Source organism: Tachypleus tridentatus, chromosome 9, assembly GCF_004210375.1.
Source record: "Tachypleus tridentatus isolate NWPU-2018 chromosome 9, ASM421037v1, whole genome shotgun sequence".
Taxonomy (NCBI): domain Eukaryota; kingdom Metazoa; phylum Arthropoda; class Merostomata; order Xiphosura; family Limulidae; genus Tachypleus; species Tachypleus tridentatus.
In genome coordinates, this window is record NC_134833.1 from 141,398,606 (window position 1) to 141,419,690 (window position 21,085).

Sequence of the window (21,085 nt, forward strand, 5' to 3'; positions counted from 1 at the left end):
TCGAACAGTTATTAATTTTTTGTGAAAATAAGACAGAGATAAAAGGTTATTGCCTGAGTGTTGTCAAGCGTAATTGTAGAAATAATATTAACATTTACGATGATGTAATCAGTTTGAAGTGGTACTTCATAAATCGATGTCGTTATATTTGGATGTAAGTACAGGTGGTTAAAGCACTCGGCTCGTAATCCGAGGGCCGCGGGTTCGAATCCCTGTCACACCAAGCATGCTCGCCCTTTCGGCCATGGGGACGTTATAATGTGACCGTCAATCCCACTATTCGTTGGTTAAAAGAGTAGCCCAAAAGTTGGCGGTGGGTGGTGATGACTAGCTACCTTCCCTCTGATGCTTACACTGCTAAATTAGGGATGGCCAACGCAGATAGCCCTCGTGTAGCTTTGCGCGAAATTCAAAAAACAAACAAACAACGGGTTAGATACAAAAAAACACAATACTAAAAATAGTTGTTAACCGTTGTTTAAAACTTCGTTTCAAACACACACGTCAGAACTGGGCCCGGACTTCATTGACTCTCGCCAGTAATTTTTTGACAACAGTTGTATGTGTGGTATTATTCTATAGATACTAAAATTACTTGGTTTGTTTTGAATCTCGGACAAAGCTATTCGAGACCCATCTGCGATAGCCGTTCCTAATATATCGATTATAAACTAGAGAGATGGCAGTCAGCCAGTACAACCCACCGCCAACACTTCGGTTGTTTTTTTGACCTGTAATAACTTGAATACACCTACAATAGTGAGAGAAAGCACGCAACTCAACTTCAAATTAAATAGTAGGTAAAGTAATAATAACAAGCAGTTGGTACCATGATTTAATGTTGTACTAGTAAAACTTCATTACACTTACTTAAGATGGCGCAATATTAACATCAGCATGTGCCTATATTTCTTTTGGTTTTCTTCCTAGCTACTCTATTTTTAATCGAGATCTTGGACGGTCTAGGTATACGATTTAGGGTTCTCTTAAAAATAAATTCTTAACGTTTTCAAAAGTACAAAAGTAGAATAATGTATCCATTATTTTGGAATTATTAGAAAAAAATATAGTGAACACACACACACATATATATAGTGTTGTTTATTTGACTTACGTCCTTTGAAGAGTTGGCCCGGCATGGCCAGGCGTGTTAAGGCGTGCGACTCGTAATCTGAGGGTCGCGGGTTCGCATACCCGTCGCGCCAAACATGCTCGCCTTTTCAGCCGTGGGGGCGTTATATTGTGACGGTCAATCCCACTATTCGTTGGTAAAAGAGTAGCCCAAGAGTTGGCGACGGGTGGTGATAACTAGCTGCCTTCCCTCTAGTCTTACACTGCTAAATTAGGGACGGCTAGCACAGATAGCCCCGGGTAACTTTGTGCGAAATTCAAAAAACAAACAAACAAACAATACAAGCGGAGTAATTCTCCTGAAACTGGTATAACTCATGACAAGTTGTTAATAGAATGATACATTAGGTATTGTATTTATTTCTGGTTATCTTTATAATAACATTTATAACTACTCTTTAAACAACACATCTTTGAAACTTTTTTAAAATTACTTTAGAATCATTTACGTATTTATACGTTTAAGGTTTACTAAAAAAAATAATGTTTTTCTTTCTACCAGGTACCTTACTTTTACGATACAATCCACAAAATACAATATTGGAGAAATGTGAAAAAATCCCATTACCTCGAAACCACCATGCAATGGTTGTGTTGGAGAAATGTGTCTATGTCATTGGTGAGTTTACAAATCATCGTTCAGATACATTAGCCTTCAACAATATAAGTATTCGTTTTAATTAATGTGTTCTTTTTATATGTTCTCATAGATGTTAAAAACTGTTTCAGGTCTTGATTAATCAAAATTTCCACTCTCGTAATCATGGAATACAACTCAGAATAATCCTTTAAAAAAACGTGTTTCATCGTAATCATGGGATAAAACTCAGAACAATCCTTTAAAAAAACGTGTTTCATCGTAATCATGGGATAAAACTCAGAACAATCCTTTAAAAAACGTGTTTCATCGTAATCATGGGATACAACTCGGAACAATCCTTTAAAAAAACGTGTTTCATTGTAATCATGGGATACAACTCAGAACAATCCTTTAAAAAACGTGTTTCATCGTAATCATGGGATAAAACTCAGAACAATCCTTTAAAAAACGTGTTTCATCGTAATCATGGGATAAAACTCGGAACAATCCTTTAAAAAACGTGTTTCATCGTAATCATGGGATAAAATTCAGAACAATCCTTTAAAAAAACGTGTTTCATCGTAATCATGGGATACAACTCGGAACAATCCTTTAAAAAAACGTGTTTCATCGTAATCATGGGATACAACTCGGAACAATCCTTTAAAAAACGTGTTTCATCGTAATCATGGGATACAACTCGGAACAATCCTTTAAAAAACGTGTTTCATTGTAATCATGGGATACAACTCGGAACAATCCTTTAAAAAACGTGTTTCATCGTAATCATGGGATATAACTCAGAACAATCCTTTAAAAAACGTGTTTCATCGTAATCATGGGATACAACTCGGAACAATCCTTTAAAAAACGTGTTTCATCGTAATCATGGGATAAAACTCAGAACAATCCTTTAAAAAACGTGTTTCATCGTAATCATGGGATACAACTCAGAACAATCCTTTAAAAAAACGTGTTTCATCGTAATCATGGGATAAAACTCGGAACAATCCTTTAAAAAACGTGTTTCATCGTAGTCATGGGATAAAACTCGGAACAATCCTTTAAAAAACGTGTTTCATCGTAATCATGGGATAAAACTCAGAACAATCCTTTAAAAAAACGTGTTTCATCGTAATCATGGGATACAACTCGGAACAATCCTTTAAAAAAACGTGTTTCATTGTAATCATGGGATACAACTCAGAACAATCCTTTAAAAAACGTGTTTCATCGTAATCATGGGATAAAACTCAGAACAATCCTTTAAAAAACGTGTTTCATCGTAATCATGGGATACAACTCGGAACAATCCTTTAAAAAAACGTGTTTCATCGTAATCATGGGATAAAACTCGGAACAATCCTTTAAAAAAACGTGTTTCATCGTAATCATGGGATAAAACTCGGAACAATCCTTTAAAAAACGTGTTTCATCGTAATCATGGGATAAAACTCGGAACAATCCTTTAAAAAAACGTGTTTCATCGTAATCATGGGATAAAACTCGGAACAATCCTTTAAAAAAACGTGTTTCATCGTAATCATGGGATAAAACTCAGAACAATCCTTTAAAAAAACGTGTTTCATCGTAATCATGGGATAAAACTCAGAACAATCCTTTAAAAAAACGTGTTTCATCGTAATCATGGGATAAAACTCAGAACAATCCTTTAAAAAACGTGTTTCACATGTGATAGGTGAAATAACGTTTATATTTAAAATTTACATACAAAATACTTTACTAACATCTATATACTTGATAACAGAGTAAAACAGAACGTATTAATAGGAAGCTTTTATTAAACGTTTGGAAATTTCAGTATAGATGTACAAAAGAAACACAGCTGTAATTTAACAGAAATATGATATAATTTGTAATACGTAAGAAGTAAAACATACGAATGTAAAAACTATAACAAGAAAGTGAGAAGTGTGTAGCACAAATGAAATAGGGAAATTAAAATAGTTTTGAATCCAGTGAAGACTGTGTATTATTTATAGATGGGAGAAGAGATTTTATGTATAATGTTTGTTTTGTTAGAAGTTCAGTGTAATGTTTGGCTGTTGAGATGATTTTAAAATTAGAGACAGAGACAGGGTGACCTGTTTCTGTATTGTACTGCTAAGTATCAGAGTTGGGAAGGTTTGGAACCTTTCTTCCAGTTTTTCTAAATATGTCCGTATTTTCAAATGCTCATTTCACCAGTATACGAGGTTTTACAGTCTCCGCACGTGTATATGTAGACGGTATGTAAACAATGGACAGTCGGCACACGATCTTTGTTTGACTGTGTGGGTATTTGGGTATTGATGTTGTTAAATACCCAGGAGGGTCAGGTACATTTGACCTCTTCCTCCCTCCCGAACGATTATAGCGTCTGTCTTTAGGGTTGTTTTTTTTTTTTTAAAGCTTTGGGCCAGAGTAAAAGTATAACATCATACTCAGGTCCATTTCAGGGCTCAGTCCATGCATGGACGAACAAGAAGTTTTTTGGTTTTTTTTTTTCCATTTAATTTTTTTTTTTTTGTATTTTCATATATATATATTTTTTTTGTATTTTTCTCCTTTTCTCGATTGAGAGAATGCTACTACTACTTGTAGTAACACAAACACTCACACAGAAAAGAAAGTATTAATAATTATTATTATTCAATACTTGAATAATAATTCAAAAGAGAAGAAAATAAAAATAATAATAATGATTAAAAAAAGAAAATTATAAAAATAAAAAGAAACAAGGACTAAGTGTCTAGTGCATAGTGGCCAGCTTGTGTTACATTTCTTAAATATATGTTAAAAGGGGAGAGGTATTTAGTACCATTTACATCATGTACGTGATATCTGTCGAGATCACACATTAAGTTATTTTGTGCCAATTCTTATTGAAATATTTTAGAGAATTATGCAAGAGTCTTTCAGCTATTGTATCTATGTTTGCATACTTGTGCATGAATGTGGTTGAGGTGCTACGTGGTACTTTGTATGCTGAAGTTAGTACAGAATTTTGTATACGTTGAAGTTTCTGTACATGTGTGGGTGCTATGTTAATCCAGGCAGGTGATGCATATTCTATTGTTGGTCTAATGTACGTTTTGTAGATTTTAAGTATGTTGTCTGGTGATGTTCCTTGATTTTACCTGAAAGACTTCTTGCATAGTTTGCTCTTTTCCAGATTCGTATCAGTACATTTTAATATGTGGTAGCCACGTTAATTTTGAGTCATAGGTTAGACCTAGAAATTTAGCAGAAGTAGCAGTCAGTAAAAGTGATCCATTCATATAGAGTTTTGGTGGATCTTTTTCAGCTTATTCAGTCTGCTGAATACTATGACTTGGGTTTTGGAATATTAATTTTGATTCTGTATTTCTGGCAGTATTCTTCGATGTTATTTAGGACTGGTTGTAGGTTCGTTGCTGCTATTGACGGAGTGGGGCACTTTTCCAGACTGCTACATCGTCAGCGAACTGTGATGCATAACCTAAATTTAGGTCCGACAGAGGCATATTACTCACGTACATGATAAATAATATAGGGCTAACAACCCCTTCCTGCGGACTCCTGCTTGGGTGAAAAGGACCCTGAGTGGGCCCCATTTACATTTACTTTACACATTCTGTTATCCAGGAAGTTGGACAGCCAGCGAATAGTTTCCTGGGTAATGCCATTTCAAGCAATCTATGTCTTAAGCCGTTATGCCACACTGTGTCAAATGCTTTCAATGTCGAGAAAGCAAGCTACAGTGCATTCTTTTTGTTGAAGCTGTCGGTAATTGATTCTGTAAGTCGAATCAGGTGGTCTGTAGTTTGGCGGTTTTTTCGAAATCCGTTTTGAATTTCTGGTAATTTTGAATTTTCTTCTAAGTAAACTGACAGACGATTACTAATTATCCTCTCTAATACTTTGCCAGTACAACTGGTTGCTAATCGGGCGGTAGTTGTTTGGTTTATTCGCTGACTTTCCTTCTTTCTGGAACATTAATACTATTGCTTCCTTCCAAGAAACGGGGATATATCCAGTTGATAGTGAGAGATTAAATAACGCTGTTAGGTGTTCATATAATCTCTGAGTGCCTTGTTTTAGGAGGATAGCTTGAATACCATCTTCTCCAGGAGCTTTGTTTTTTGTGTTTTTAATAGCAGTTACTACTTCTGTAACAGTGATATGTTTTACCAGTTGATGAGTGCTCCAGTCTTTTGTTTTTTCTTGGTGTGTAATATTGTTGACTGGAAATTTAGGTGTAAAAATGCTTCTGTTTTGGTCAATAAAGTTTGTGACTGTATTATAAAAGTATCTGTTCATGTCTGGTTCATGATGTGTTTTGAACGTGTTTTCTAGGTGTTTTTTAAATATCTCGGCTTTTTCTGTGTTAGTGTATGCTGTTTCTCCATCCAGTTCCAGTGGTGGATATACTGTGTTTGTTGTTCCTGTGTTTGTAAATCTTTTCAAATGTGTCCAGAATTGTTTAGGATCAGTTTTATGATTTAGATCGGAACAGAAGGTGTCCCAGTTTTCTTGTTTCTGTTGTCTGATTAAGTTTCGTATTTTATTTTTTTTATTCATATCACGATCTTTGTAGTGGAAAGGTTTATTTGTTTTGAATTTCGCGCAAAGATACTTGAGGGCTATCTGCACTAGCCGTCCCTAATTTAGCAGTGTTAGATTAGAGAGAAGGCAGCTAGTCATCACCACCTACCGCCAACTCTAGGGCTACTATTTTACCAACGAATAGTGGGATTGACCGCTCATTATAACGCCCCCACGGCTGAAAAGGCGAGCATGTTTGGATTCGAACCCGCGACCCTCAGATTACGAGTCGAGTGCCTTAACCACCTGGCCATGCCGGGCATTGTAGTGGAAAACAAAAGATTATTATCTGAGATTAGTTTTCAAAATAACTTTCAGGTCAATCTGTGGGTAGCAAGGATTACATAATCTTTCCAACTGTTTCGTGATATGGAAGTCCAGTATAAGTAGGTGTATAAAGGAAATTTGGATACAGTGGTGCCCCCAAGTGGCACAATGACATGTTTATGAACTTGCAACGCTAAAATCTGGGTTTCGATATCCGTGGGGGGGGGGCAATGCACAGATAGCCCATTGTGTAGCTTTGTGCTTAATTTACAAATAAACAAAGGTACAGTGGATATCATAGATGGCCTGACCTATGTATCAGAAAGTTATATTCTGAAAGAAATTCTAAGGGTTTGTTTGTTTTTTTACATTGCGAAGCCACATCAGGCTATCTGCGGAGCCCACTGCGGGGAATCGAACCCCTGATTTTAACGTTGTAAATCCGTAAGCATGCCGCTGTGCTAGCGGGGAGGCAATTCTTAGGGTAGACGTTTTGAAAATTAATGCCATGTATGGAAGAAATGTTCTTGTGAAGGGCGAGATAGGAAGACGTAAGGTTATAAGTCCTATTTAGTTGGCAGAAAATAATATTATACGGTTGTAAGAAAAGGGTATAAAGCTATTAAACTGAGTAAAAAGACCATTAAATGTGTTTTTATGATAGAAGTTTTAAAGCTGTTGGAATCATGGTTAACAAAAACATTCACTAAGGAAAGAGTTGTTCATCTCAGTTGCATTAGTGAAGTATATGAAAGTGTTTGAAAGTATGTTTCTTACTAAGCACAAAGCTACACAGAAGGCTACCTGTGCTATCATGGGTATCGAAACCAGGTTTCTAGCAGTATAAGTCTGCAGACATACTTCTGTTTCACTGGGATGGGAGGCTGTGAGGCAGTCAAGCAAGCGTTTGTATGATCTGTATAAAATCAGGAAAGTTTTGGTAAGCTAGGTCATATAATATTGGTTGGTAACCTGTATACGTCTGCTTTTGTCACGAAACGGATGAGTAACATTAGGTAACTCGTACTATCCACAGATTGACCCAAAAGTTATTTTGAAAACAAATTTCAGATATTAAACCCCTTTTTTTTTTTGCTACAAAGATCGTGTACCGACTGTCCATTATTCATATATAGTGTATATATACACGTGCGGAGACCGTAATAGCTATTATATTGGTGGAATGGACATTTGAACATATGGCCATTTATATAAAAACTGGATGAAAAGTTACAAACCTTCCCAACTCTCCTATCTAGCAGCACAATAAACAAACAGAGCACCCTGTTCCTCGGTGTGGATTCCTTTAAGTGGTGAGGAGACCTTCCAGAGACTGTTCTATACCTTCAATTTACCTCATCTGAGATCTAAACATCCTCCCACGTGTGTTGCCATGCGTGACGACCCGTGAAAGGGAGGAGAGGATCCTGGTAGTTGACGGTTCCAACCTTAACATACCACATTGGTCTTGCATTCCTGTGGACAGGCGGCCAGGATAAACTGGCTGGTCTACTTGGGCTAGGTTCAACCAAGTACCACTGCTGGATATTCTCTACGGGTGTTGTGGACATTGTGTCTGGTGCTCGTGTTTGAGTATAGTGCTCACGAAATCGTGGCGTTGCTGCAATTCCTTGTTTGGTGTTGCAGTTAGTCCCCTCGTAGGGCTCCATGGTGTGTGAGGTCAGTGGGCACTGAAATTTCTTTCTTTATTATGGATCCTTCATATAAAAATAAAATAACAAAAAACAGCAGGTCATTAGTAAACAACCATGTCTTGAAGATTCTTTATAGCAGTATTTAACGTTTTCAACACCTGCACCTCATTTTCTGATATTACATTCTTTATCAGACAAATATTTAGAACACATGTCTCCCTTTGAGGGGGTTACTGGCTCTCCTAAATCAGTCAAGATGCTACGTTCTGGGGGGATCTTGGTGGAAATATCCACTCCAAAACACATTAAACTCCTTTGCATTCGAAGGCCATTGGGATATACCCATTGAGGTTACTTCCCATACTACTTTGAATTCGTCATGAGGAGTTATTGTGAGAGAGGTTTGAAGGGCAACCTCCAGTCAGAGATTCTCGCTAGTTTCTTCACCCAAGGAGTTTCTGTAGTGAGGGAGATCTCCTCTTGAAAAGATGGAATTATGCTGCCGACGAGTGTCCTAATTTTGATGTTTATGTCGCCATGACCACCTGCCACCATCAAGGTAAGTGATCTAAATTGTAAGGCACTGCCATATATTGCAAACCCTCTCAAATGTTTCCAGTCAGCAGTTTGGTCACCCGAAGGCATAATGTCGTAGTTTCTTGTCATGTGTTTGCTGTGGTGACAAGGACCATGATGCCTACGAATGTGAAATGGGCCTTCATTGTGTTAATTGTGATGGCTCTCACCCCTCTTACTTTCGGTCTTGCTCTCAGTGGGTGGAGGAAAGAAAGGTACAGCATTTGAAAACTGTTCACAACTTTTTTTTACTCCGAGGCTCAAAAGGTACTGTCCACCTCTTCATCTCGGACATATACTGTTGCAACCTGCTCCACTGCTACAGTGCGAGTGCAGACAGCTATTTCTGTGCCTCCATTAAAGTCATTCTCTAACTATGTGAAAAGTCTTTTGCCCTCTGTGGTTAAGAGAGTAGACGAGTCAACGTCTACTCCAGTCTCTGTATCCACCAGTCTTTCTAGTGAGTGCTCAGATTTACTTCCTTTGGCCCTGACTTTGGCATATGCTTGGGCCCGTCTTCTTCAATCCCTAGATGTTGAATGATTATTCGTTCTCGACTTAAGTCACTGAACTCTACTTTTAATGACAGAGACATGCCCACTTGATCCAGGGCAGAATCTATGGAGGTTGAAAGACCTCTTTCTAATAAAGAAAAATGACATGTTCGTAAACTGAAAGGTTCTCCACCTAAGTCAGAGATTCTCAACCTGTGTGCCACGAGAGATTGGTAGGTGTGCTGCGGTGTTTTTGAAACACATTCAACTTTCTTGGGATTTTACAAGCAAGTCGAACACATTAGTTAATAAAAACTACTATAGATACACTCTGAAACCTTCCAAAGCATTCGATGGTTTTCATTGAACTCGAGCACTGAGAAGTTCACACTTAAATTTCATTCTTGACTGCAACGGTTCGACTGTTAGTTTAATTGTGGCGCAATAGCGCTTCATACTTCATAAATGATGCATCAAACTGCTTTCTGGAACATGTTCTCATTCTGCGGTAAGCTACAGTTACTACGCTGTAGGTAGGAATGTTATATCAACAGCAGAACTTCGTGCTTATCGTATATGAATTAGCTTTATCAAATATCCATGGATCTCTAAAAATCTTTACCAAATTTTCCTGTTATCTTTGCCTTTGGGATAGCAGGGACACTGCAGCGCACTACAACAGGAAGCACTGGCCACAACGGACCGAGTTCTCTGTGGGGAGGCACAATGTCAAGTGTGAGACACTAGTGGACCTCCAGAAAGTGTTGTTTCTACCATAGCACATAAAATTGGGTCTTATAAAACAATTTGTCACAGCTCTTGATAAGGTGTCTGCAGCCTTCAAGTACCTTCGAGACTTCTTTGCCACCCTGTCTTTGCCATTCTATACAACCTTGGAAGCCGTAGCCATCCATGTTTTCTTGGGTCGTACCATAACTGTTTGTTGTCTCTACCTGTCTTCTGGACAGACTTATGACAATCAAACCTTGATGTTCTCATTGAACAGCAACTTTCTCCATCTTTAATCATGGGGGGATTTTAACAAACATAATCCCCTCTGGGATGATGCTGATATTGATATGAGAGGTCTTTCCGTAGAGCATATGCTCTTGGATCACAACCTTTCTCTCTTCAATACTGGTTCTTATACTTATTTTCATGCACCTAGTCAGTCTTTCACTGTTATTGAACTCTCTGTTTGCTCACCTCATTCTTCTCATTTCTCTTGGGGGGTTGGCAGTGACTCACAGGGTAGTGATCATTTTCCCATCATTTAGAAGGAGTCTGGCCATGGCTGATGCCACCCGACTCACGTATCTCAGTTGAAGCTGGACCAGGCCAACTGGGCATCTTTTACTGCTCTATTAGAACTTGATCCTACTGTCATCTGTAAGCCATCGATAGACGACTACAAGGTAGCTGTGACTGACTGTATTATTCAGGCAGCTGCTTGATGTATTCCTAAAACCTCAACATGTTTTCCACGGTATCCTCATCCGTGGCACAGAAGGCTCAAAAACGGGCCTGGGATACATTTCGTAGGTACCCTACACTTTCAAACAGCATTGCTTTTTATCAGGCCTGTACACATGCTCAGCAGGTAAGACGTCAGAGCCAGAAGGAATCTTGGTTTTTTGTATTTGAATTTCACACAAAACTACACAATGGCTAACTGCACTTTTTAATGGACTAGCAGTTTCAAATTCCTGTGGGTTTGACACTTTTTCTTTCTTTCCCACAGGAACTTGGAGTTCCTCAGGGCTATGTCTTAAGTGACATACTTTTCATTATAAAGATTGGCCCGGCATAGCCAAGTGATTAAGACATTCGAATCGTAATCCAAGGGTCATGGGCTCTAATCCCCGTCACACCATACATGCTCGCCCTTTCAGCCATTATAATGTGATGCTCAATCCCACTATTTGTTAGTAAAAAAATAGCCCAAGAGTTGGCAGTGGCTGGTGATGAGTAACTGCCTTCCATCTAGTCTTACACTGCTAAATTGAGGACGGTTAGCACAGATAGCCCTTGAGTAGCTTTGCGCGAAATTCAAGAAACAATTGTTTTGTACATCTTCACTGAAGATTCCAAACGTTTACTAAATGCTTCCTATTATTACGTTTCTATTTTACATTATTAAGTTACATTTTCCGAAAAATGAATCAATTACTAGTTTACTTCTGCACATCCTTATAAATAATTTAATACACTTCTGATTTGTTAAAATCAAATCTGGTTCTATCAAAATATGCTTAACAAACTAAAGTACATCTCTATCATGTTAGTATAATTAAATCATTAAGGCTAGACATTATCCAGCCTAAGTTATGTGTAGAAATGGAATACATTCACGTGAGTGGCAAAATGTAAAAAACAGAAACAAAACTACACTGAGTTAGTAGTTGGTTTCTCTCAAACATTTGTGTAACTACTGTGCATAAGCCAACTATGCCCTAATATTTCATATTTTCTTTCTTTTTAACAAGTGAAATTCGTTTTGTTTATAAAAGCATTAAAGGACTATTTAATTTGTTTACCAGTATTTAAAATTATTAATTTTCGACTTATGTTGGTTTGATACTGATGTATTAACATCTGACTGCAGGAGGATGTGATTCAAGAGATATCCACGTTGGAGTTCTTGTGGCTTCCAATGCCTGTTTTCAGTATCACCTTACAACTAACACATGGAAAAAACTAAATTACATGAACCATTGTAGATTATTTCATGGAGCAACTGCCTTGAACGGATTGATTTATGCTGTAGGAGGAAGAAATGATAATGGAAAGTATGTAAAAGTGGAGATGTTTTTGTTCATAGCTATTGGTTGTTTTCCAATTTTTAAACATTATTTTGTAACTGTATTCGTATGTATCCTATGCTGGAGAGTAGTGTTTGTGACTGATGGCCCATGTACAGTATTGAGTTTCAATGTAATCCCTGTCAGCTGTATTAACCTAAATAGTCATTCATATCTGTGTTACTGCCATGGTTATTGGTCATTTTTATTGTACATACTAATCAGAGGTGACACTAGGTCTTTAAATTTTTTTTTTTACTTGGGCCATTAGGTGCAAGAAGTTTTGACATTTTGGTATAATATCAATTCTAATTTTCTATTCTGGTTTATCAAGACAACAACTGGAGATTTAGGGCACTGGCCCCATGTGCCATTGCCTAGCGATGCCTCTGGTACTACTCATAACTGTGTCAGGAAATTCATTGTGTTAGATGAGACATCACATTACATCTTGTGTTTCAAGTTTTAAAGATTTGTTGACCCCAGTTTACTTGTGACTACTATAACCTACCTATTGAATAAAGAGATTACTTCTATGAGATAATCTTGTTTGAATAATCCACATCTACACGTGTTAGACACCCTGAATGTGAAAATGTGTTAGATAATAAATACTGGAACTTGCATGACCTATTTTAGTGGTTTTGTGATACCAAACAGAAATTAAGACTTATGTGTTTATAATTATTGAGTAATGGTATACGCTATTTAACTTATCAGCATTTTATCTTACATGTTGAATTATGTGCAATACTGTATAGAATGATCAAATCTCATCCTCATAATAAAAGTCAAAACATTTGAGGTGTTAAATCCAGAAAGTTTAGATACATACAAGATAAAGATACATTCTTTATCATAACTGAAGAATTAGCTCATTTCTAATGAATTCATGTTTTTTAAATACTGAAATAAATTAAATATCATGTTTTAAGAAAGAATCAATAACGAAAGACATCTTAGGGTGAGAAGATGAATCTTATGTGTTTTTAAAATCAACATCAGTTTACAGCTAATTTATGTCTCCTGCATTTATTAATTACCTTAGTTTTCTGTGTGAGAACCTCTTTTGTTACGTGCATTAATTTGGTAGTATCAGTATAATTTTATTCCCCAATGTTAGTCACACCTAAAACATGATGTTGCAGATCAGGTATTTGTCCCAAATTCTGAAGAACCTAATGTAATATAAAGGTAGATTATCATTAGACTTACAAACAGATTTTGACCTTGATAACATTTTTTTAAAGTTAACCATCAACTGTATGCTCACTCAAGTGTTGATTTTAACTTTCTCACTACGTACGTTTTTGGTTCATGTTTTGATAATGTGGTATATAAAGGTATATCATAATTTGGTATGCTTTTACTTTGATAATCTTTCATTAATGCAAACTTATATGCATCTAACATATAACTCATAGATCAAGAAAACATATTAAGGATCTGCGACTCTGGCTGCCATTTTGTGCTGTGTCATTTATCTTTTGTCTTTCTGTATAAAACCAAAAGTTTGTACATTGTATGTAAAATTAGACAGCAGTCTTTTCCATTGATGATAATTTGATATTTTGAGGTTATGACCTCCCTTATATTTCATTGAGAATTGAATGCCCAATCACATGAGTAGTGCAAGTCACTATGAAACTATCTTACACTACAGATTGATCTAAGTAAATTAATGATCATTTAGTCTGAAACAAACCTTGAGAGAGAAGCAGTTTTGAACCTAGCTTTCGAAAAGCAACTGTCTGACATGTCATATACATGTACATGCTTTTTGTATGTCTGTGTTAGAATAAAGATTGGAGGAAATTGGTTTACCTGAGAATAGTTCAAAAACATGACCAAAATTATTGTTATATATTGTAAAAAGTACACAAATTCACTTCTTTGTATCTAGTTAAGACAGTAGTCTAATTATATGATTTGAACTAATTCTAGAGTTTTATCATCTGTTGAGACTTTTGACCCCAAAACTAATAACTGGGTTGAACTGGATCCTCCATTATGTTGTCCCCGTATGACGATGGGGGTGGTAGCACACAAAGGTCTACTTTTTGTGGCTGGTGGTATGATACAGCTAAGTTCAAAATTGTACCAGACTGCTGATGTTGAAGTTTATAATCCTGAAATGAACAGGTAATATGTGTGTACTAATCTGTAACCGTAGCTGACCTTCTATGTAAACCACTCTTTGTGAACAACTAACACTGTATGCTTCTCTGTTTGCTGGAGGAAAAGAAATCAAAGACGTAATAAATACGCTATTTTTTTCAATGTTAAAAAATAATCTATTATTTTACATTTCAACCTGAAGTACACATCAGAAACGTAACGAATATACTAAAAGTTTCAAAATGTCCATAGAATATTTACTTTTTAAAATGCTTATCAAGGATTTCTTAAAGAATCAGTGGTTTTCATTTCACTCAGTTTGTCTAATTAACACAGTGTTGTTGTAAACTGAATATAGGTTTAAAATGCAACACATATCTTACATGAAATTTAAAATAATTGGAAGCAGTTTTATATATAAAATCCTATAGATACTGTTGCATAGTTAGGATTTAGAAATTACTAAGTCTAACTATTTAAATTATTTACCATTAATAGCTATTAGTTTATCATAAACTTATTATTCTGGGCTACTCTTTTGTTTCTTAATATTAGATGGCATTTCAAGATATCCAAACTTCCTTCACCTTGCTGTTTTGTTACTTTGGTGGACACTGGGACAAAACTCTTTGCTATTGGGGGTGCCTCACATAGTAACTCTCTTCAGAGTTCTTGTGATGTTTGTGTATATGACAATGAAGCAAAGACATGGAAAAAGACAGTATCTTTGCCTTCACCAAGACACAGTGTGGCTGCTGCATCTGTTGGTAATAACCTTTAACTATTTAAAACACAAAAGTAGAATAAAATATTTTTCATAATAGTTTATCTAAAGAATATTCATAGTGCAGTATTAAAAATAATACTAATAAAAAGGTTAATATAACAATATAATTTTATTATTTATTTCAAATATAATTGTTTGCACTATAATTCTATTCATTCAAAACATATTATCATATAGTTACAGAGCACAAAATGCTATTACTCATGAGAAATGTTATAATAAGATTTTCATTCTGCAATATATTCATTTAGAATGCTCACACCTATCACATTGGTTGTATCACACGTACAAAGGTAAACTATTCATTTATAACAGAGTTGCAAGTTTATTTCATTCTAAAATCTGAATCAGCATTTACCCATCTTTTATAATCTCTCTTGTATACCTGTTTAATGTCTAAACATTTTATTTTTTGTCAATCATTGCTTCACTAGACCTCTAATTTTAATTCACCACATAAAAAATGATAATGGACTTTCTGTACTCCATTTGTTTTCTTCAGTTTTAGTTCATTTTAAATTACATAATTTTTATATAGCTATTTGAGTATGATATTCTCTGAATTATAAAAAGTTTAAGAGCTAACACTAAGACATCTTCAGTACTGGTCTGTAGTTCATAGAGAAGCTATGACCTTCTTACATGGTCAGCATTTAAAAATTTAAAACACGAACAGATATTAAGCTAATTCAAAACAAATGTATCAAAGCAACATTATAGTAAACATATTTAAAATACTTTGAATATAACATACTCAACCCTCTGTATACAATCAACATCAAGAGTTTACTGTGAGCTTTATTTCACTTTCTTGTCTGAGTAGATTATCAGAAAGATTTGAAAGCATTAACAATAGTTGATGGAGATAGTCAAGCTGAAATTGTTGAAAACATGCCAGTTAAAACCTGTCGTCTAGAAGTAACTGAAAACATTCCCAACACTTATGGAGAATTTTAAGCTTGAAATAGTTTGAAACACAACAACTAAGGAAATAGTGAATTCAAAATAATTGAAAATTCCCACAACAGTTAAGGGAATAATGAACTTGAAACAGTTAAAAACATTCACAACATTTGAAAGAAGAGTGAGCTTGGAATAATTAAAAACACCTAAAATATATAACCCTTAAAAGCAGCCATCATCAATTGATGTTGCTACCTACAACATTCCCACTGTTTACGGGTTAAGGGAATACTCAGCTAAGAATGCATGCAAGCACACCAGGCAGCTTAAAATAGGTGAGAACACCCACAGTAGTTAAAAGTATGGAAATTCATCACATACATTATATTAAAATGATTTGGAACCTCATCATAAAGGTGCAGTTCACGTAGCCATGTACATTCATACTCAGTCTGATGACTGTGCATCTTGGCAGTATCCCTGCAACATAGTCTCTATTGCAAAAGTTTCTGTCATAAGGTTGCCATGTCCAAGACACTTCCTGCTGCTTACCATAATCTATTTATTATATAAGGATGGTGGTTTCTCTGTGCCTATTTCAACAGTATGATCACACAAAAACTCATGGATGCTTTGTGTGGTAACTTAACTGCTTTGTATATGCATATCACAAATATTTATTTTATATTTCAGTAGTTTGAGATATATGATGTATGAATGGATATGTCATGCATGCAACTTGTATAGGCCTGACTTGAGCTGACCAGACAGGAATTCTTCTTGATTATATTGTATACTGTCACTAGGGGAATGTGAGCAGCTTTTGCCACTGAAAAAGTGTTTCTGGAGCTTCACCTATTACAAAATGCTGCACTTTGCATACCATGAGTGGTCACTTTCTACATGGTCTTGGTTCCCTAAGTTGATCCACATTCTTTTGTTTTCTGTTACCATTAAGCATAATAGATATTTCCAACCTGGAAATTATAAATCTCTGCCTTCAACACACTTTTGTTATTCGAGTGTGTGAATCATTTGTGTTGGAAAGTGCTGTTAGCTTATTACATACCTTTCTCAAAATGAAACTTTTTCATTGGCATTGTATTACCTACTAAATTGCAAACAGTTTTAAAATGTAGTTCTGGTACATTTTGTTCTTATAAATTTGTTTTCAGTTAAGATCTTCAGTTGACTTGTTGATTTGAATATATAAAATCATTTTAATTTAATGTATGTAATCCTCTGTAATCAGTTTGAAATAGTTGAAGACATACTCAGTTACCAGTTAAGTAAATAACAGTTGGTATGATATGAATGCCTTTTGCTGGTTTTAATAAGTTATGTTTTCTTAACCCTAAGTTTACTGTATTTTTGAAACATTACACTATTTATTTAATCCCTAAGAGTGTTTCCAAGAAGAAGAATGTATAATAGTATTTCAACCACACTATGTCTGATATATTTTTAATAATTTTTATGATGTGTTGAGCTCACTAGACTGTTAGAATATAACAAACATAGTAGTGACTGGAAAGTTCTTTATGTCAGAATAACAATTGTTATGGTGTGCATAGCTTAAACTGTGTATAAGATTCTTTCAGTGAAAATTTCACTATGACCACAACAGAAGATTTAATTTTGTATTAATTCTTTTGTTAGTTGTCATTATGAATATTATTTTTAATTTCTTAGTAGTTATATCCATTCCCATTTACTTTAAAACAGGTGAGAAAGTTTATGTATTTGGTGGTTTGACAACAGTACGAATGAGAGCTTTAAATGAAATTTTGGTTTTGGAACCAACTTGTTCTAAATGGAAGAAAGCAGGATCTCTCCCCACTCCTATGGTTGGATTAGCTACTGTTACAATCCCTCAAGATGAGGAGACATTAGCCAAGTCACAACAATTGGACAGTGATGAAATTACAAAATTTATTCTTTAGTTAAATGAAAAAATAAATCTGTCATAAAATTGTAACTAAAGTAGAGGTGTACTCAGTAAATTGTAGTGAAATGGTGCATGAATCAAGATTGTGAAATGTTATACTATAAACGTTTGAAACACTTTTAGTAACATTATAACATGCAAATTGTGGTCCTTATTTTGGATTTTTAAATATGTTAATTTTGTAAGATTATCACAACCACATGTTTTAGGTGGCAGGCATACTGTGTTAGGGTACAAGATACCTATAATTATAACAATTTCTAAAAGAACTATGTTAATTAACAGATAACAAAAAATATTTAACAGGTAAAAGAATGCAGATTGAAGTGCAATAAATTTATTTTTACTTTTTTTATTGGAATGGTTGTTTTATTTGCACCTACATAGCTACATACTTGAGATGATTATAATGATTTAATATTATTTATTTTTATCAGTACTTAAATATTTTAATATTCAACTACTAAACAAGTGTTCAGATTGGAAAACACTGTATAATGGGTTAAGAGCCTATGTGATCTTCAAATCTTACAAATTTATTTATTAGGCCAAGAGTTTACTTATGCTAGAAGTGAGCAATTTTAAACTATATTAGCCTTAAATTGGGCCATATTACTTTTTAGTGAGAGAAACGTTTCAAACATATTAATACTTCACAGTTGAGTCACCAAAACTCTGCAAAAAGTATATTAATCACATCCAGAATTCCTATAATATATCTAACGTTTTACATCACATTTCACATGGGAAACAAACCATTTGTAAGCTGGAAAGTCATAAGTTCTTCATTAAAAGTGCCAGATTAATGTAAAATCTAATGGGTTTCTTTCCCTGGGATGCCACCAATCATAATATTTTTTTAAAATGCACATAATTCCATCACTTATTTATTTTTCTAAAAATATATTAATCCCTCAGTCCCCAGTAACCTTAGTTTAGTCCTGATCATGAGTGTACATTTTAGCATAGTTACAAAAAAAATTACACCTTTTTTCACCTTGTCAGTGTAAGTTGAGTCACAACAATTATAATCACTAATCTCCAAAGATGAAATTAGATGGCCTGAAATCTTATAAACAAATGTCACATAAATGTGTGATAAATATAATCATACTGTATATTTATACCTTCTAATTTTCATACTTTTCATGCAATGTTATGTAATCACAGGAAAGTTATTAATTTGTGTTTTTTCTAGTTGTCCTTGTTCAATGTTATTCTCTTCAGGTAACACTTGGCAGCATTAAGAATATGGCTGTGGAACCAACTACCCCTAGCCTTAAATCATCCCAAATGATACCCAAAACGCTAGACCTTTAGATGCAACTAAATATTCACAGGTTTGGAAGCTATTCAAAGAATCACTTAATTGCTAACATATATTGAAATAACATCAATTCAAGAAATATATGATCAGAATTCTTGTTAGAACAGCAACCTTGAAATAAAACAAATACTAGCACCTGAGATAGTCATGTTGTGTGAATAGTATACAGAATAATTTATGGTAAATTCAGCCTACAAGCATTTTTTGATACTACAACCATATGTAGCGTCTCATAAACTTGCATGATCATATGAAGTTTTTCTGCAAATTTGGCCTCAAAAGTTTTGAGATGTAGGCTCCTTGTTCCTTTAGTTTATCTTATCTGGTTTGCCGTGTCCTCCAGTGATGCCTCAAGTTTTTGGCTTTCCTTAAGTTTGAATGAAAATGATCAGTGATGTTGTTAATGCTAGTCTATCTCAGAAAATCTTATATTATGTTTGAATTAAGTAACATTGAGTTTAAACAGTCTTTTATATGGTCCTGGACATTACAGTTTAGAGAGATAAAAAAACAAACTTATTATCCAGTAAAAATGACAATCCAGCATCCTAAATAAGTGCATTCACCAAGTTTGTTTTAGTAAGTTAATGGAGACTGTTTGGTGTGTTTATGATGGTTACTCATTCTCTTTCCATGAGAATCAACCTCAGTGTGAAGAACACACAAAACAAATGAATGTTATGGCAGTGTGGTGTTTGGTGAATCTGAGACCAAATGGTATCTCCTTTATAAGACTCCCTGATATTCATTAGCCAGCTTAACCTAACCCCAACTACAATAAAAAAAGTCATTTGAGAATGATCGAAAGAGATCAGAGGTGAAGTTTATGTATGATACCCATCAATAGGAGGTGCCTAATCAGATCAAAAGAGATTAGAGGTGAAGTTTATGTATGATACCCAAATAGGAGGTGCCTAATCAGATCAAAAGAGATTAGAGGTGAAGTTTATGTATGATACATTTGAGAATGATCGAAAGAGATTAGAGGTGAAGTTTATGTATGATACCCATCAATAGGAGGTGCCTAATCAGATCAAAAGAGATTAGAGGTGAAGTTTATGTATGATACCCATCAATAGGAGGTGCCTAATCAGATCAAAAGAGATTAGAGGTGAAGTTTATGTATGATACCCATCAATAGGAGGTGCCTAATCAGATCAAAAGAGATTAGAGGTGAAGTTTATGTATGATACCCATCAATAGGAGGTGCCTAATCAGAAAGTTAGATGGCAGGCATTAAATGGTGAAGATGGTTAACTATTGGCTATTTGCAAGTTTCTCTGAACCAAGATGTAAAATTGATGAACAAACTGCTGATGTCAAGTCGTTAATCTGCTACCCTGTACAAGAACTTAACTACTTTCACAAGAGCCACAGTTTGTGACCATACCTATAGCACTGTACACATTAAGGGCATCTTGGTCAGATATGGTCAAATGGTTATGTAAAAAATATTCAAACCAAGATCATGAGTCCCCATGAACAAAGCAAACAGATCATGCCTGCAACATTCAAGGGTGCACTGAGGGAAAAATGGCCTAACCTGACTTTGGATCCATCAGCTCGCCAGAGCCACAGTGGCATTGTTCATTGCCTGTCATTGGCTCTGCTGCACTTGCTGAGCCATTGGTCAAAACTTATAGTTTTCTACTTTGTTACTTCTTAAGGTAAAGGATAATTTTAGATAGCTGTATTTAAAGTTTTAGTGTTCATCCAGCACTCCTAAGGGTGATTAGGTGAACTGATGTTTTGTGTGAGAGTTGTCATTGCAAGCTAGATTAGACCCAGGAACAAAGGATTGCACGAATGTCTTTGGGAGAGGAAGTAACAGATACCTATGCATATAAAAGGTATTATGTGACCTACTTTGGGTGAAGTCTAGTGTGTCTGTGTTGTGATGTATAGAAATCA

At 35.2% G+C, this 21,085-nt stretch overlaps 1 protein-coding gene across 1 annotated transcript; it reads left to right on the plus strand.

Moving 5' to 3' along the window:
* The first annotated feature begins 1,672 nt into the window (after nucleotides 1–1,672).
* Nucleotides 1,673–18,194, plus strand: LOC143227263 (beta-scruin-like). Its single transcript, XM_076458727.1, has 5 exons — nucleotides 1,673–1,750; nucleotides 11,896–12,079; nucleotides 14,036–14,233; nucleotides 14,765–14,976; nucleotides 17,625–18,194. Exons 1-5 carry the CDS (start codon nucleotides 1,717–1,719, stop codon nucleotides 17,840–17,842), a joined length of 846 nt encoding a protein of 281 aa, XP_076314842.1. The 5' UTR covers nucleotides 1,673–1,716; the 3' UTR covers nucleotides 17,843–18,194.
* The last annotated feature ends 2,891 nt before the right edge of the window (nucleotides 18,195–21,085 follow it).

Bases quoted from the DNA above. Each gene is read 5' to 3' on its own strand.
- LOC143227263 (XM_076458727.1), top strand. From the start codon at position 1,717: ATGGTTGTGTTGGAGAAATGTGTCTATGTCATTG. The intron at 12,080-14,035 runs GTATGTAAAAGT...AACTAATTCTAG, and splicing joins GGAAGAAATGATAATGGAAA to AGTTTTATCATCTGTTGAGA. The intron at 14,977-17,624 runs GTAATAACCTTT...ACTTTAAAACAG, and splicing joins TGTGGCTGCTGCATCTGTTG to GTGAGAAAGTTTATGTATTT.